We start from the raw sequence: 17,610 nt of genomic DNA on the forward strand, positions 1-17,610 counted from the left end.
CCAACCAACTGCACTCCCAACTTGAGATCCCCCCATCAATGCCTACAGACAGCTCAGTTATACAAACACCAGTATAATTCAGACATTTAAGCACATACAAAACAATGACCTCTCTCCAATGCCTGAAAGGAGAAAAAAAAAATAAGCATTTTCCTACACTTTTATTACAAAACACCAATAAGCATTTTGTTAGTATGAAAATATTCTGGATGCAAGTCTTCCCTCTAGTGGAAAATCCATGAACTTTTCATTAGGAGCTGCAGTTAAAGCATGGAAAAACAAATGCCATAAGCACCTACAACCTTGCTGTTGAAACAGTAAGTGGCAAGTGCATTCACACATGCCAACACGATTATGCCTGAACCTTCTGTGTCACATTTAACACTTGACCTCTTCCAAGATGCTACAGCTGCAGAGATGTGAGAAACCGCCCCTTTCACCTTAATTGCCAAATCAGGACTCATAGCCATTACTATTTATAGATACACATCTCAATCTGCAAGAAACAGTAATTATTTTCTTAACTACTTATAGCATTAATGTTAAACCGGTGAATGCTGCAACTTAAGAGGAAAAAATAATGAGAATGATGTCCATAAATATGCAAAAATTCCAAAGCAAAGGCAAGTGTGTACAAAATAATTTATTACAGCATAACATATGTTGACAATATTTTACAGTGTATTTTCCATTCAACATTTTTTAAATCTAAACAGATGACACACAAAGGAGAATTTTAATTAGAACAGTTTATTTGTCTTAATAAAATCCCCTCTTCATGAACTGGTATTTGCCTTTGAGGGGCTAGTTAATATTACTGAAATTATTTACATTGCAGTGAAATAAAAACAAACTGAGATTGAATAATTCCGTTACAGTTTACAGAAAACAGATTTTCTGTACAAGCCACAGTATAATTATGTTTTGATAGCAGTTCTTATAGAATGTAAAGCCATCATGTGATATGTAGCCATTTTGTCTAGCAATGCTATGCTTTAAATAGGCATATTAGATTTAAACTTCCATTTTGATGTGTTGTATATTTAATAGTTAATGCACCAGAATACAAAGTAAGAAAAAAAGTTCATTATGATTTGCAATCAGCCTTGTTGTGCTCCCTTAAACAGTTTTAAAATCTAAAACTTATTTCTCACACACTGTTTTGCCTTGCAGCACCTACAGCAATAGCATTTAGGCAGGAGAAGTCCTGGAGTATTGGCCATAAGTAGACAACTAAGATTTTTAATGGAGGCAATACAGCACACTCACCAGTGAGTTTTCATGATGTAGAGAAAAACTGTATTCCCCATTACTGTACCTTCTATATTTGCCCCAAATTGAAGCAGCTTTTTTCATCCTAAGTGTCAATAGGTGAACAGATGGAGAGAAACCAGAAGGAAGAAGAGGAAAGGGGAGATGGAACAAAGGACAAACAACAGTATTCAAATTCATTATGTCTTCTCAAGGAATTGCTTCAGGATATTAAAACTGACCATAAAATTAAGGAAACAATAGCTATGGAACACAAGGTAGAGAGAACAGTTTTCAAAAAGCCTTAAGATATTTGTTGTTCCTTTTTTTTTTTTATTACACAAACCTAATCTTCGTATCTGTCAACACTGTTCCATATAAGACACACCTGACAAAAACATGCAACCCCCAATGCTTTCATTGTCGCTGTGCTTCAAAAGAAACCAAACCGACCAAAGATTAAAAAAGAAATCCAACCAAAACAACTCAGAAAAAAACCCCTAAAGAACAGTAAAGACAAAGAGGGCAATTCAAGCAGCACTTCATTCTTAATCTGCTAAAAACTCTCAAATGATAATTTATGAACAAGATATGTTCACATATATCTGCATATGTAACAACACTTATGTGAAAGCATAAGCATTCAATATCCATATTATTGTGAGGGAGGGCTGATGAATTATTAAAAGACTTAAACCTGTACAAGTATAAACATGAAAAATGCTGATTAAAGATGTCTACATAAATATTGGCAGTTTTCATTGGGAGGAAAAAAAAACCCTAATAGCATACTCCATTTAACTATCCAAATATTTTGTTTTAGATACCTGTTAAAGATATTAAAATTACAACCTGGAAAAGTAACCCTGATCTGTATCCAGCCAGCATGTAATGAAAGTCAGAGTTTCATACACATGTGTGCATGTAGGTATACACACACACAGGGGCTTGCACACACTACTTCAGATCTCATTGGACAGCAAATCATGGTTAATGGCCGTGTGATTCACAGATGCAAGGCTGCTGTTGTCCTCGTTTGTGGCAGGCATGAAGGCAGATGTAAAAGGAAACAGTTTATGACATGCTGCTTGATATTCTTCACATTGAGCATGGCAGCTTCCAAAACTGCCATCAAGCAATGCCTCAAAAACCTTTGTTAAAGTCTAAAGAAAGAAAAGCAACAGTTAATAAATGCAATTTACAACTGTCTTATTTTTGAAGGCACATACTGTTAAACAATACTAGTCTGGCCAAACAGGTTTCTCTGCTGGTACTTATGTATCTTTTACTTACAGGAAAAATTTGAAAACTTGTTCTTTCTATTATTAATTTATCATGATAAATGAAGCATGCACATCATCCTGCATTAAATGATACACTATTTAAGATCCCACAGTCAGTGTCTTTATATACTGTATCTTTTACCTTCACATTCTTGTCTCTCATGCTTTTATCCAATCTAGTTGCAACAGCAATTGCTTTTTCTTGTCTTGATTTGTCCAGGAAATACATCATCTTTGCACCTTATCACAAGACAAAATCCACAATGTTTAGTTTTCCTAAATGCCATACCACACATCCAGACACACAGAACGTGAAAACTTACACGTAAATGTGAATTAGACTTCTTACAAGTTTTAATAAACTATATCTTCCTCCCTGATTTGTAAATGAAAACTAATGAAACTAAAGCCATTTTGAAATTTATTAGAAGCATAAGGAGTGAGTAATAGAGGAGAACTGTTCCTGCAACAGTGACATGCCTCACTTGACTGACAGGTCTTCAGTAGAGAAGAATACCATGGAGTATATTGATGACAAACCCTTCAAATCGGGAGGCATGTTGAAATCCACCCAACAAATGCAAAAGTGAGTAATTCTCAGACATACTGAATTCTCTTTAGAAGCACTGGATATAGACACGGCCCACTAAAAGTTCATGCCAGTCCATAAGGCAGAATGCAGGGCCCAGGCTGCTCACCCAGAGCTAAGGACACAAATAGGGTACAAGGACAGTGCAGCACGAGTTTGGTGCATTGCCTGAACCAGACTATGTTGGTGGAAAGGAAAGCACTGCATTATGGAACTACCCAGCTTCTCAGACCACAAACAGTTTACCAAAACTGGTCTGGGCATTTCTCAAAATTCTGCTCCTTTTATCATAGCTGCCTTAATTTAAAAATCTCATCTTAATCAATGTGTTGCCATTTCACGTATTTTTTTTTACCCAAATACAAAGCCCAGACCCCCTCCACTATGTAATCTACTGCAAAATCCAAAAAGCTTAATCATTGTACAGGAAATGTTAAAAACCCACATTACTGGAACGTTTTACTGGAATTACCCCACATTCTGGATGTTTTGTATGTGTTTTGGTATTGTTCAACTCATTTCCCCAATTATTAGTTTTCCCAATTACATAAAGTTTCTTAGTTCTTACTGCTTTTTGTAGGTTCAAGAAAATAAAGTGCTAGACTCAACATAGAGCCATTATTGCACAAAACACTAATATTAGCCTAGTTACTCTCACTTAAAGTTAGGGAGAAACTGGAAAGATGTTAGAAGTCTGTTTATAGTTTTTACTAGTAATTTTTAGCTGAGAAAACACTCATTTGTGCTCTCAGGCTTAGGTCTTTCAGATCTTCACATTTGCAAACTTTAAAGGTAACTGTTGAAGAAACTTTACAATTGTACAGTAAGTAAGTCAACTGCCTTAAACCTGCTCCAGCGTAAACTGACACTGCTCAAGTCCTAAAGTCAACAAGAACTTACCCAGTGATTGTAGTGTTTTCTATAACACTGGAGGATCAGAAAACAAGACCTGTAAAGCAGCCAGTGAGGTGCTCAACAGCTACAAGAGTGGAAGAACACATTTCTAAGAACTAGGGGCAATTGACTGCAGAGATATCTGTTACTTGACTTCCCAAATCTTGAGCCTGCTTGCAGGAAAGGGGTAAAAGCATTTCTCTCAAAATGTTGTCCTGAAACATAGATCTTACAGAAGGCAATGGAAGCTTGTAGTATTCTACCTAACCTTCCTTTAGGAGCAATGAGGAATCCTCTGAAGCTAACTTCTTCCAGTTATTCTGGACAGACCATGGGTAACTTTTAAAGAACAGGTGAGGTTAGCACAAGTACTTGAAGTGCCTGACATAACTACACTTACTTTTGTTTCTTAACTGCTGGAAATGCATTTTGCTTTTTCTACCAGCTTATCAAGTCATATCACTATTTCAAAACTTTCTGTACTCATCCAATTCCAACTTCCTATGACTTTGCTCCAGCAGCTACTTGTGGCTCTTCCATATAAAGTGTCTGAGTGTCAGACTATAACATTTTCACTGCTGGCCATGAAGCAGAAAAGCAAAGGCAGCACAACAAGTTCATCATGGTACTTTTATTGATGCTGTTGCTATGTGATAAAGTTATGAGGAGGAACAGAGAGATTCCAGCTGAAAAGACAACAGAGAAGCACTTGCTAATGGATATGGGGTTTTGTTTTATATTTTCTAATACTTAAAAAAAAAAAAAGGTGTAACAGGAAGGATGACAGTGCTTCATAACTTGAATTTCTCTAGTGGTTTGACTGCACTTTTTGAGGGTAAGGAGCAAGTTCCTTATGCATCTAATAAAGTCAAGTACATTTTTAAAAAATGGTACAAGCAGACAAACATCCCTCCCCCCCAACATAAACATGCAATTTTATATCTCATTAGAATTTATGTGTGAACTCACAGAATGCTTTGGATTGGAAGGAACCTTAACAACCATCTAGTTCCACATGCCCTGCCATTCCCAGAGACACTTTACACTGGGATCAGGATGCCCTAAGCCCCATCCAACCTGGCCTTGCAGACTGCAGATAAATATTCTGGATTTACAGCACTTAAATCATCTCCTTTTCAAAAGCATGAAGAAGTCACACAAACCTGAGAGTTGGTGCTGAATGGAGGTAGCATTGTGCTTGAGAAATTCTTCATTAAAACTCTCCAAATTTTTATTAACAAAGATTTTCTGCATTTCTTGAGTTAGGACCTTGCTCACAATTTCTGGGAGGTTACTATGGTCAGACACTAGAAGAGGGAAGGCAGGGGGAGAAAAGCAAAACAAACAAACAAACAAACAAAAAAAACATTTAAACAACTTCAGAAAACACTGAAACCACACACTGCTAAAAGTCCCAGTTTTAAAATCTGTGCAGACATGAATCTCAGATCAAAATGTGTCAACACAAATTGCTGAAGCATTTACAGAGAAAACATTCATAAAGGGTGTTTTGTCATGTGAACTTTCTATTACAAGTTCACCACACAAACTGTTTCAGTCAAAATCTCTCTCCTGTATCTGCCACTTATTTTGTTAAAACTTAAGATTTTCCAGGATCTTTAGAACACTCATTTTTCTGTGAAACCTAGCAAAAATGAGTTGTTGGGTCCACCTGGTGGATAAATGGAGGAAGGAATATAATACAATACATATACACTACACTGGGAAGCACAGCCTGCGTTTTCTTTGGTATTGCCATGGAAAACAAACCATTTGTTTTTATTTGTATCAGTTTGTGTTTCATGAGTATACGCCACAAACATATGTAACTATGTCCCTGCAGAATGTAACGTCTTGTATCTTTATAATCACATACTTCCTACACACATACCAGCTTTAGAAAATTTAATCAAGCACTCATGTAGCCATGGGTTATTCCTGTTGATAGCAAAAGCTCTTTTGACAGACTGCAACATTAACAAAAACTTTCCTGTAGGAACAAGAAAAAGCAAGTATTAGGAAACCAAGATTAAGAATAGAGAACTTTTTCTCTTCATTATCAATTACTGGTTTCTTTAGGAAATCTCGTACAAATACTAGAAACATCAGTTTCTATACAGAATTAGAAAGGAAGTTTATTTTCCCATTCAAATTAGTCAATGAAACAGAAGTTTTTGCTGCTCAAACTCTGCACAGATGCTGCAACGCTGCATGGATGTTACACCTATTTCCCTTTGGTTTCCACTAGATAATTAAAGATCACACCATAACGACCATTCCACAGTATTTATGAGTATATACCACAACATAGTCTGCTCTAAGGGTTGTTTTTTTTATTTAAAGGTGGCTAAACAAAAACACTATTTATCCTATTATTATTGGATATGATGCACATCTCAGTTACAGTCAGGTAAGTATTTATTCCAGACCATTTTCCACTATACTTCGATAACACAGGCCACACTGAAGGACTAAAATTTTGTAGAGCAAAAACAAAATTAAGCAGTACGTTACCTTTTCTAAAGTATATCTCAAATGCTAATAAATGCGTTTCTATATCATCTCCAATAAGATTCTTAAGTGGTATAAGGAACTTAATGGCTTCTTCCAATGGATTTTCTACCTGTTTTAATAAAAGAACAGTGAAATTTATGGCTTAAAATAAATGTCAAATAAAATGCACCAACAGTTTCTGTTATTCAGAGCACTTATATAATCAGCAGTCAAAGGTGAACTGAAGCTAGCTTTTTGAGTTAAACTGCACCACAACATTTTTATTTAAACAGCAAGATATTTAGAAGTGCTTATTCATCATTTCACGTTGACAAAGTCAGCATCACTGCTAACTCTGGCAGTACTTGAGCACAGTGCTCTAATTTAGCATTTAGCACCTGAGACAACAAGCTTGAAGTTTACTGTGACAACAGAGGTAGTAGTTTGTGCATAGCAAAATATTGTCTCATGCCTTCAAACTTCATAAATTGCAGTAATTTCTGTTACTTTTTCCTCTATTCACTATATAGAAAGCAGATTTCTTCAGGCAAAATGCATCTTTTTGTTCACTTATCTATTTTACTGAAGTATGGACTACTGTTTGGGAAAAAAAACCCCTGAAATTTAAGGGAAGTAACAATATTAAAGTAGAACTTGGATTCATTGAGGAAAAGTATTTCTTTTTAGTGTAAAAAGAGATAAGACTACAAAAAGGTACCTCTGCATACAAAAATGATTTTATAAAAAAACACCTAGATTCTTTTCAAGGAATCCGATCGCAAACCCATAGTATAGGATTTTTATGATAATCACAAGACTTTAACATGAAAGACCGTGCTAACCCTTTCCAGTTTTTCAGGAACCAGCTCTTCCCTGGGTCCACTAGTTTCCTCCTCCTCTTCATCTCTCTTTTTCTTTTGATTTTTTTGCTGTCGTTCTCTCTCTGCATGCTTTCTTTCTTCTTCAAGTTTTGCCTTCTTCTGTGCTCTTCTTTGCTTACTAAGCATTTTCTTCAATTCTTTGGCTGAGAGATTTTCTACAGATTAAAATAAAGACAACATATAAAGTATTTAATTCAAAATCTTGTTTCTCTCAAACAAGAGGTCATTATGCTTCTCCCCATCTCAATAAGGCAAACTTTTAAGTAATTTCCATAACTACCAAGAGTCACCAGAATATCACCACTACACAGGCCAACACTGCTGCTGGATCACTACTTACATACAGCCTAACACAACACTTGATCTTTCATATTTTCTCTTACATGGCCATTACAGAAACCTCAGTGATTTCAAAGGTTAGCCACAAAGTTGTTACATCTGTTGCAGGTTTTACCTTAGGAAATGAACAATGGTAATACTAAGCTCTCATTTTGACTGTAGCTCAGCTTGCTTCTAATGCCATCTAGAAACATCCAAACGGATTCACACTCCATCTGAAAACATGCTAAACTTGCTGTTTTTCATTAAAGTGTTGGACTAATATACAGCCATGATAACTGCGCTGATTTAATGCAAATGGCATGGCGTAACTGAATGATCAGTTTAGCCAGAATAATACTGCAGCTTCTAGTCGGTTTACTGTGGTGTTATACTAAGAACAGGACTTTTGCTGAATGTGGCAAGGCACAAAGGGGACTACCATCTTTTTTGTGGCAATGGCAACATAACCTTCCTGCTTGGGTCATCCCTATTTGACACCAGGAAGCAAATGTTCTTTGTACCCCATCCACACAGTGCTGCCTTCTCCCACAGATAAGCCTACTGAATCCCAATGAGGAGCAGGCCAATGAACCAACACGACTTCTTAAGACACCACCCACCTTTATGATATATTGCTATCCTCTGTGATAGATCCTCTGTCACCCATGGATCTCACATTATATACAGAAACAAAAGTTGGAGAGAAAAAAGGTGCAACTTGAACTATTCAAATATGTCTCTTTATTATTCATAGGCTGGTATAGAAAAATCGAATTCACCTTTGAATAAAGGTAAGATTTTATTTGCAAAATTAAGTGGCATTTTTGGTTTAGCTTCCCTTTTTCCCCATGTCAAATTTTTCCCTTTGCAGAAAGCCAGACATGAATTTCACTGCTTTAGTCAACAGCCACTGCAAGGCTAACAGTAACTGCAATTCCACTAAAGCAGAACTTTAATTTATCTTAAAGTAAAAAAATATTAAATAATCTACCACAGAATCCTCAGATTGCCAAACCACACTCCGCTGGCTTCCCTAAGACTGTCTGTTTTCCATTTAATATTAGTTTTAAATAATGCTCTAAATGTATTTATATTGCTAATATATTTACCCATTTATTATTCGGTCCTCAAGTTGTGCGAAAAGTGGTAGAATTTATTGCTGTAGTAACTAGTATCACCGTGTAATGAATTAAATACATGAGACCAAAGTTAAATTCTTACAATTCAGACTGGTTTTCCACAAAATCTATCAGTTGCTTAATAATTCATTAGTTAATATTTATCTAATGGCTGAACTGAATCTGATTTTAATGTTCTGAAATGTTACTCCTCCCCAAGTATTCCAAAACTACAGTTAGGCTCATTCATGTTCTAGTTCCGGGATAGTAAGTAATGGGATGTGAACAGAGAGAACTGCAGCCCCCTCATCTATGATCTCTTTTCAGTTATTGTAACAGAAGAGAGGAAAAACTTGTGTTCTATTTACTCTGTAACATGTAACTTACTTAGCCTAAGCTTTTACATGTGTCATAGACATATGAGCCTTCATTGAAGTGTAGATACCTGAATTCACTTCTTGCTCTTTGCTTTCATTGGTAAGAGGATTATCATGGAGCTTCAAGTAAATTTCAATTGCTGATCGGGCAGCCTTGAAGTAGAAGGCATGTTTCCTGAGCACATCTTCTAATCTCAGAAGGTCTACATAGGCACGGAGAGTCATCTTTCTCATGCAGTATGTGTGGAAGTCAAATTGATCATCTGTTATCTCAAAAAAATGCTTTAAAAAAAAAGAACACACTCATATTCTCATCCTTTATTTGGGCTACTTTTTATTAGACAGAGGTGAATAAAGTTACAATTGATACTTTTTACAGACAATATTTAACTGGTATAGACATATCTTTATAATACTGACTGTTAAAGAGAACCTATGGGTAGGGAAAAAATCTCAGTTAACAATGCCTAAAATGTGATTACTCAAAGACTTAGGTACTCTAAAAGCCAACTCAAATGTGACTGTTCTGATTAGAAACAATTGTCAGAAGTCAGCATAAAGTTAATGTAGGAATAGCTGCATAGTTAGGAAATATGGTATTTTATATTGAAACTTTTCACTTCAACAATAGCTAGAGAAGACATCTCCTATTGCAATAAATCATCAAGTATTAATCTGTTGTTAAAAGCCATTATCCTAGAAGTTTTATATGCTTCCAGCATACAAAACTGTGGTGATTACATCAACAAGTATCTTCATTTGTGTATGAGAAATACTGGGGAAGCAGTGGGTGGTGTTTGCACCTACTTACCCTTTCTACTTCATGACATTTTTTCAAGGCGTCACCGTACTTCCCTAGCCTTTGATAAGCCGCGGCACATTCCGTCTGGAACCACATACACTGCATCTCATTAAGGTTCTCCATAGCAGAAGTCCCTTCCTGAAATAAGCGTCATCATCAGGTTTTGCTACTGTTATTTACCAGCTGCATCTTTCAACTGTGGCTGGTTTCAGGCCATTAGGAGCAAACAATCTATCCTTCAACTTACTTGGAATACAACATGAAATGAACACCCAGTGACTAAAAATAACCCTTGTGATATTCTGTGCTCCCCCAGACAGAAAGCAGTAGATCGAAACGATTAAAAAAACTCAATTATCTGAAGATTAATGTCTCAACAGGATTTTTAAGATTAAATCATACTTGTACACACAGTCTCACTTCTACAGTTTGGGGGCAGGAAACAATATTATTTAAAAATATTCCTTGCGTTCAGCAAACTATTTTAACTGTTTTTCCCCCATTACGTAAGTAGCATCCAACAGTTTAAAACTGCACCAATATATTCATTGCTTTATCATGCAGTATGAGCAGTTAGTCATTTCTTAGAATTTGTTTGTCGAAATAAGCAAAGTTAGATTTCTACTTGATATTTTGACAAGAAATAAAAAATCCTAGGGATGAGATTTTGTAATAGTTGTAATGCTCTAGACTAACTGAACTGGAAAAACATCCCATATACCACTAATATTAGCCATTAGACTTTCAGAAGTCTTTATAGCAGAAAAAAGACTCAATTACACTCAACAACTAGCTACTGAGGATGATCCTTAGTATCCTGTCTTTCCAGGTATCTACAATAAATTTCTGTCTTTCTTACTTCAACACTTCTGACAAGCAAACATGATGAATTTTAGCCATCAAATTTTCAACCTTTCCTAGAAATACCTAGCAAGCTTGAATCCAATTTCAGGTGTTACCACACCTAAAATTTAGAAGAATGAAGGAGCCTAATTTATGTACTCCAGGATATCCCACAAAGTAGTCTCTATGTACAATTCCATAAGTTATATGAAAATCTGGTATTTATGAATCCAAATTTTGTGCAGTATCAAGAAAATAGAATTTAAAGTACTTATCCCATCTTATGGATAGACTCTGCTTTAACAAATTTTTTTGTGCAATACTAGCGTAAAGGAATTAAACGTTGAAGTCCAAATTAATTTATGCTAATACTAAATCATAATGAATATAGCACACACTCTTGTGCAATTAGATCAGATGGTACCCGAGGGAAACAACAAGATATCCATCAGATAAATTTCAAATGCAGTATTTTGAAGTATGGCATTAAAAAAATACTCCTGGAAAACTGCCTTTGAACAACCATTTCTTTCAGTATTTAGTGAATCTAGACACCTGTAGTACTGCATCTATCTATGGGACCCCCAGCACAAGAGGGACACAAGCCTGTTAGAACAGATTCAGAGAAAAGCCAGGAAAAATCAAAAGGCTGGAACACCTGTCCTGTGACAGAAGGCTGAGAGAGTTGAGCGAGGTTCACCCTGGAGAAGAGCAGGCAGACTTCAGAGAGACCTTACAGCAGCCTGACAGTATATAAAGGAAGTTCATAAGACAAAGGAAGAGACTTCTCACCAGGACCAGTTGCAACATCAACAGGAGCAAAAGATTTGAACTAAAAGAGGGCAGCTTTAAACTGGATGCAAGGAGAAAAAAACTTTAGTGCGAGAATGTGGCAATAGGCTGCACTGTAGTTGCCCATGAAAGTTGTGGATGCTCTGTCCCTGGAAGTGTTCAAGATTAGGATGGATGCAGCTTTGAGCAACCTGAGTTAGTCAAAGATGTGCATAACCATGGCAGTGGCATTGGACTGTTCCATCTTTAAAAGGCCCTTTCTAATACAAATTTGCTATGATTCTGTGTAGTTCCTTACCACCAGGTGTAGGAGCATTATAATAAAAATGGATAGTAATAAAAGATATTTGATCAAAAGTCAGGAGTGAAAAACCACCAGAGGCAAGCAAAACACCTCTTAAAGCAATATACTTGCCCTTGTGAACTTAGAGCACATCTCCTCTGCATCCTTCACCATATTTGCACGTAGCATGTATTTAGCACATTTAGAATTGATAAATCTGTCTGCAGTATCCAAAGACTGTGCTTCATCCATCCATTTGGCAGCTTCCTTGATGTTACCTACATGCTATTAGGGAGAAATTAAATAGTTAACTTTCAGTAGAGGCCTGCTATTGACCATCCCCTGAAATCTGTATTTGTTTCTGGTATTTCTCCACCAGAACCAAAAGCCAGTGTTATTCTCACTCCCCCCACTCCCAGATTTTTTTCAGTATTATAATTTGCTCTAAGTTGTGACTGGCTTTGAAAAACCCAAACAAAAGGGTTTTCATTTTCCTTCTGACAAAACAGTGCCCGAAAAGAAACCCACATGAAGACTGATGCCCATAATCACTGCTAACTGAAATATTATCCACACACTCACACCAATTTGATGGGTTGATTTTTTTTATACACTAGGTATTCCACGTGTCCAAATTCCCCTTTTACCTTGTAAATTTTTGCTTTTAAATAGAACAGCTCTATTAATGTTGGAGTGCTTGCAATTGCAGCATTAATGTAATCCAAGGCCAAAGAACACTGGCCAAGTTTGTCAAAGTGCTGTGCCAGGAAATACCGAACCCAAAGCAGTGTTGTTGGGGGCTCTTTCTCTCCATTTTCTGCAACAAAATGGGAAAGGTTACAATAACCAGTAAAGCTGAAGACTGCATTTGAAAAATGAACACAAAAACAAAGCCTGGCAAATTCACAAAGTACTTTTTGTAATGATTTTTTTTTTTTTACTAGAAAATACAATAACTATTTTTTTTTGCAAGAAGTATCAGCACTTCAACAGTTCTTGATAACTTCCATGAACAGTATTAGTAGTTACATGGTAATTTATATAAGACCATAGAAACTTACCACATGTACTAAAAAGGTTACATGTTTTCAAAGAGGCTTCATAACCAGTAACAAGCTCCTGGATTGTAGAAACCTACATATAAAAAATAGTAAAGCAAAACTTAAGCACATACTATCATTTTCACAGAAACTAATAAACTGAAAAGAATACTTGAGCAAATTAGAGAAACCATACAAAAATAACTACTTAATTTGGAAAAAAAAAATGGATCTATCTTTACATTATTTACATCACCTTTCACAGGTATTTTGATCACCCATTTTAACTAGTGATGTGGCAGGGAAACAGGTTAATCTTAGGTAGCTTACAGCAGAAGGTATTCAAGTGCATATGATTAGTATTTTACGTAAATTTTGAAAATATAACTTAATTTATGCTATTCATTTTTTAAGCACTGAAACCGAGCCAATTAAAAAAAATATGCTTTGAGAAAGACCATGTATGAACTCCCCATAACAATGATGAAACAGACTTTCGTGTTTTTTCAGCAGCTTCATCTGTACTATTAATGACTTCTGTTTTATTTGAAAGGTATTGTTGCCCAGAATGCAGGTCACATCTTTTGACATAAATTTATACAGTGACTAACTGAAAGCTAATAATTCCTGAAATCAGACCTTATCAACAATATTGGATTTCATTCCTAGGTTAAAGACTCAAAATTCATCCATACAGTTTTTAAACTCACACAATACAGGTCTGACATTTAAATTAAGTACAAACGCTAGGATTAGTGCATTTCATGACAACTATTCCAGTTCCAGGTCAATGGCTCAAAAATGCCATTTAGTATTTCTAAACATTTTATGAAGTGCTCAATCTGTTTGGTAGCTTCATTCAAAACATGCCTGCCATATCCAGCAAGTAACCAATGAACCTCTTTAGGTAACAAGACCAATATCACAGCAAAAAATACGATCTTTGTATATATGTACCCAAAACACAGAAAGGACTTAAAAATTTAAGACTTGACTTAAGCACAGCAGAATAACGGCTACATTCACCATTAGGTGAAAACTCTAGATGGCAAATACTTAAAACTTCAATGGTTAAAAGTAAGATGATCCTACATTTAAAAAGCTGATTGCAAGAGTAAAATACAATTGTAGGGAGACGGCAAAATTTTAGGAAACCACAAATTGACAAGGCATGCATTCACTTCAAGATAAACTTTGGGAGAGAAGGGAGAAGAGAATAAACCTTGTTCTAGAAGATCAAAGTATACAATTTGAAGGATATCACTTCACTTAACCTAATTCAGCACAACAGGCAAAAATGGTTTCAAAGAGAGCAGAGAAAGTGACATGCCCAAGTCACACACAGCCACTATAAATATCTTTAAAATATAAGAAAATGTTTCTGTAAAGCTCTGGGCAAATCTCATAAGAAAAGAGTTTTAGTAGTAAAACCTCATAAAATATAATAAAATCTTACTGGACTTCAAATAACTACAAAGTAATAAAGGAATGTGAAGATGCCACAAGTAAATGGATGAAGGCAAACAAGTGCATTAAGTTGTTCTCTGGCCTGCCTCAGACATCTTTTCACTGAAAGGAATCAACACCCTCAGAAAACATTTGAAGATTCTTCTCTCTAAAAAAAGTTTAAAAGCAGAACCATCTGCTTCAGGTAGCAGGGCTGCAGTGTGTATATGCAACTGGGTAAGTGTTATTTCCTTGCTGATTTTCACTGCAATGTCCATGTACTCCCAAAGTTATCCTCACCTGGCTGTTACTAACCTCAAAATCAGTGAACTGTGGGTAAAGGGAGAAAGACTGCTTCATTTCCTGAATAAGCACACCCCACCACCAAACTCTATATATAATGTTTCAATTACTGCACACTTTTGAGTACAGCTCCACATCTGGACAAAGACCAAGCTACCACCAAAAAGAATGGCATCACCAATCCTAAACCACACATGCCTCGTCCCTGCTTTGGCTGAGTGCTAGTGACTCTATCCAGGGTTATGAGTGATTTCCTCCCTGTTCCACCTCAGTGCACCGATGCCCAATTACTCATTCCATCACCAGCAGGCACTGGCAGTAGACAGACCTGGGACATGCTTGTACGAGGGTCTTAAATCAGTTTACATTGACAGTGAAATAAAATACTCTGAATCTTGAGGCGATGGAGAATACCAAGATGTATTCTGTTGTAAAAGATGTCAAGTTCTTCCAAATTCAGATGTCTGCAGTAGTTTCGGCTTTTGCAGCTCAAGAAAATACAGTGTAATCATCATTCTGAAAGCTACTATGAACAATACATTTGGAAACAAGTATTCAGTAAAAGAAACAGCAAAGAAAATGCAAATGAGACAGCTGGATTATTACAGACATACTTAATCAAAACGACAGTATCTTTTTCCCTTATTTTTTATGCTTATGCTTCAGCCTCTTGCTTGTAATTTAGGAAAATAATTCCAGGTTTGTGTGCTGCTTCAGGGAGTAAATGATCTGGAAATATGAACTGTAATTTCTGTGTCCATATTAACTGCAAATTAGCTGCAAAATCTGTCTCTTGAATTTGCTATTATCTGTATTCTGGAGACATTGCTGACATCCTAAAGACAATAACATTTCACTATTTCTGAAAGCTAAAACATTCTTCATAATTTTATAATTTCCAAAAAATTGAGCTGAGTGAGGTATCTGGAAATACCATGATACTGACCACAAGCTAATTCGAAACAGAATTATTCTAGGAAAACAGTGTGCTTGTTCTCTTATCATTTTTGTTGAAAAAGCTTAAGGTATCATAAAAGTGCAGCTGAAGTCATCAACAAATCTCTCATCTCATTACAAAAAGACTGAATGAATTCCTGGGGTCACCAGTTTCAGAAGCCTCTTAATGTTCAAGCCTCAAACCTTTTCACAGGTCACTACCGACACCTTTCATTCATTACAGAACAACGAGCTGAGCAGCAAAAATCCAAGAAGAAGAAAATGGGCTTTAATATTTTTTTCTATATTCCATGTTACTACATGGAAAGTAAGTTGAATTAAATGACAAGAGGAATAAAAGGAAGGAGAACAGCAATACAGAAAGGTTAAGAAATAGCTGTAACACACCTGAGGAGAAATACATAATGGAAAACGAACTCAACAGCCCACTACCATAAAGCAAGGATGCAAATTTTTCAAGTAAAAGGCTTAAATTCTCTGGTTTATTTATGGAACCTAAATGACTACATTGATTACATATCCTATTAAAATATTTTATAATAAACTTCTGGTTCAACGACAACCTTCCAAACACCAATCCAGTATTTTATTCAATGAAACAACTGCAATAAAAGGAATTGAATTATTGTAATGTACTATAAAGTGGCTATTAAGCTGTGTCAGTAGTCATTTTCTTAGACTTCAGCTTCTTAATCTATCAGTTACAAACGCTTAATTTAAGTCTTTTTGTTTTCAATTGTTCCTATTAGAATTTAGTAAGAAGTTACCAGCACTTTCAGCACAAACACCAGTCAAAAGCTACTGTATAAGGGTGGTTTGGGAAACAATCCACGTGTTGACATTTGGCACTGGTTTGAGTCCCTGCCTTTTGATTTCCTGAGGACACATTTAGTACGATCTGCTCCATTCACACAGCCAAATGACCAAAAGGGAAACTTCAAATACTGGTACTGGGGTGTAAAGTTTCAAGGTGCACCCATAAAGCTGCTCCAACAAGAAAACACGCTACTGATCCATAGAAACAGATGCAACAGTAATCTTAAGCTTCAAAAAATTAGTTCTGCATTATTACAGGCAAATCTTCAGGCAAATTGTAAAAATACTTTTAGATGTGTGTTCTAGTATGTGCTTTTATAAAAAGATTTCACTCTTGCAAAATTCATACATAATTACACTACTGATGAAGGCAAGGGGTACATAACCGTGCCATGAATGTCACCAGCAGTGAAAAGAACACAAAACAGTGAGTAACACTTAAAACACTGAAATGGTCCATCATGCATTAAATGGATCACTTCTGGGTATAATCACATAGTAGGAGACTGATGCTTTAGAAAACCACTTTGAATGTTTCCTCCTTATGGAATGCCTAATAATCATACATGCCAAAAGCTAAACATTTCCATGTTGTGGGCTGTTTTGGGATTTCTTATGAGACTTGAAACTTTCTAATGACCAGCTATTCACAGTTCTGTATTGCATCCAGAGTCGTTTTAATTCTTCAGTTACTTTAATGAAAGTCACTTTATTCTCTTTCAATCACAGTCCACTGCAGCCTACTCTTACACAGCAAACAGTGTCTCCAAGATAACTGCTGCAGTCTGAGAAAACAGTCTCACCTCAGTGTCAAGTCTACAAGCTTCTGAAATATCAGTGTCTAATACTGTACCTTGTTCTTCCAAAGAATTCAATAGATTTCTGTAAGTTTGAAACCCTCTTGAGCTGGAAACTCCCCTGTGTGGGAAAACTTCAGGTAATGCTTGTCATAACCTCCTACAAAGGGCTAGAGAAGAAAAACTAGACAACAGTTTTTCAGCAGGTGACTGAACAATGCTTCTCTTAAACAACTTCTGGCTACTTACTTGGAAGCAATTAGAGCAGATAGGTACTAGAAAAATAAAACTTTCACAAGAATCTCACCTACTCAGATTCATCTG

At 36.0% G+C, this 17,610-nt stretch overlaps 1 protein-coding gene across 1 annotated transcript in view; it reads right to left on the bottom strand.

The window, feature by feature from the left end:
• Positions 1–657: 657 nt before the first annotated feature.
• Positions 658–17,610, bottom strand: part of NAA16 (N-alpha-acetyltransferase 16, NatA auxiliary subunit) — a 62,120-nt gene continuing 45,167 nt past the window's right edge. Inside the window, exons 10-20 of the mRNA XM_062487739.1 lie at positions 12,989–13,061; positions 12,575–12,744; positions 12,060–12,212; positions 10,019–10,147; positions 9,276–9,489; positions 7,353–7,546; positions 6,532–6,640; positions 5,909–6,007; positions 5,181–5,324; positions 2,677–2,774; positions 658–2,414 (exon numbers count right to left, since the gene is read on the bottom strand). Of these exons, the coding sequence (XP_062343723.1) occupies positions 2,214–2,414; positions 2,677–2,774; positions 5,181–5,324; positions 5,909–6,007; positions 6,532–6,640; positions 7,353–7,546; positions 9,276–9,489; positions 10,019–10,147; positions 12,060–12,212; positions 12,575–12,744; positions 12,989–13,061 (1,584 nt within the window). The 3' untranslated portion in view covers positions 658–2,213. The remainder of the gene's footprint in view (positions 2,415–2,676; positions 2,775–5,180; positions 5,325–5,908; positions 6,008–6,531; positions 6,641–7,352; positions 7,547–9,275; positions 9,490–10,018; positions 10,148–12,059; positions 12,213–12,574; positions 12,745–12,988; positions 13,062–17,610) is intronic.

Source organism: Cinclus cinclus, chromosome 2, assembly GCF_963662255.1.
Source record: "Cinclus cinclus chromosome 2, bCinCin1.1, whole genome shotgun sequence".
NCBI lineage: Eukaryota > Metazoa > Chordata > Aves > Passeriformes > Cinclidae > Cinclus > Cinclus cinclus.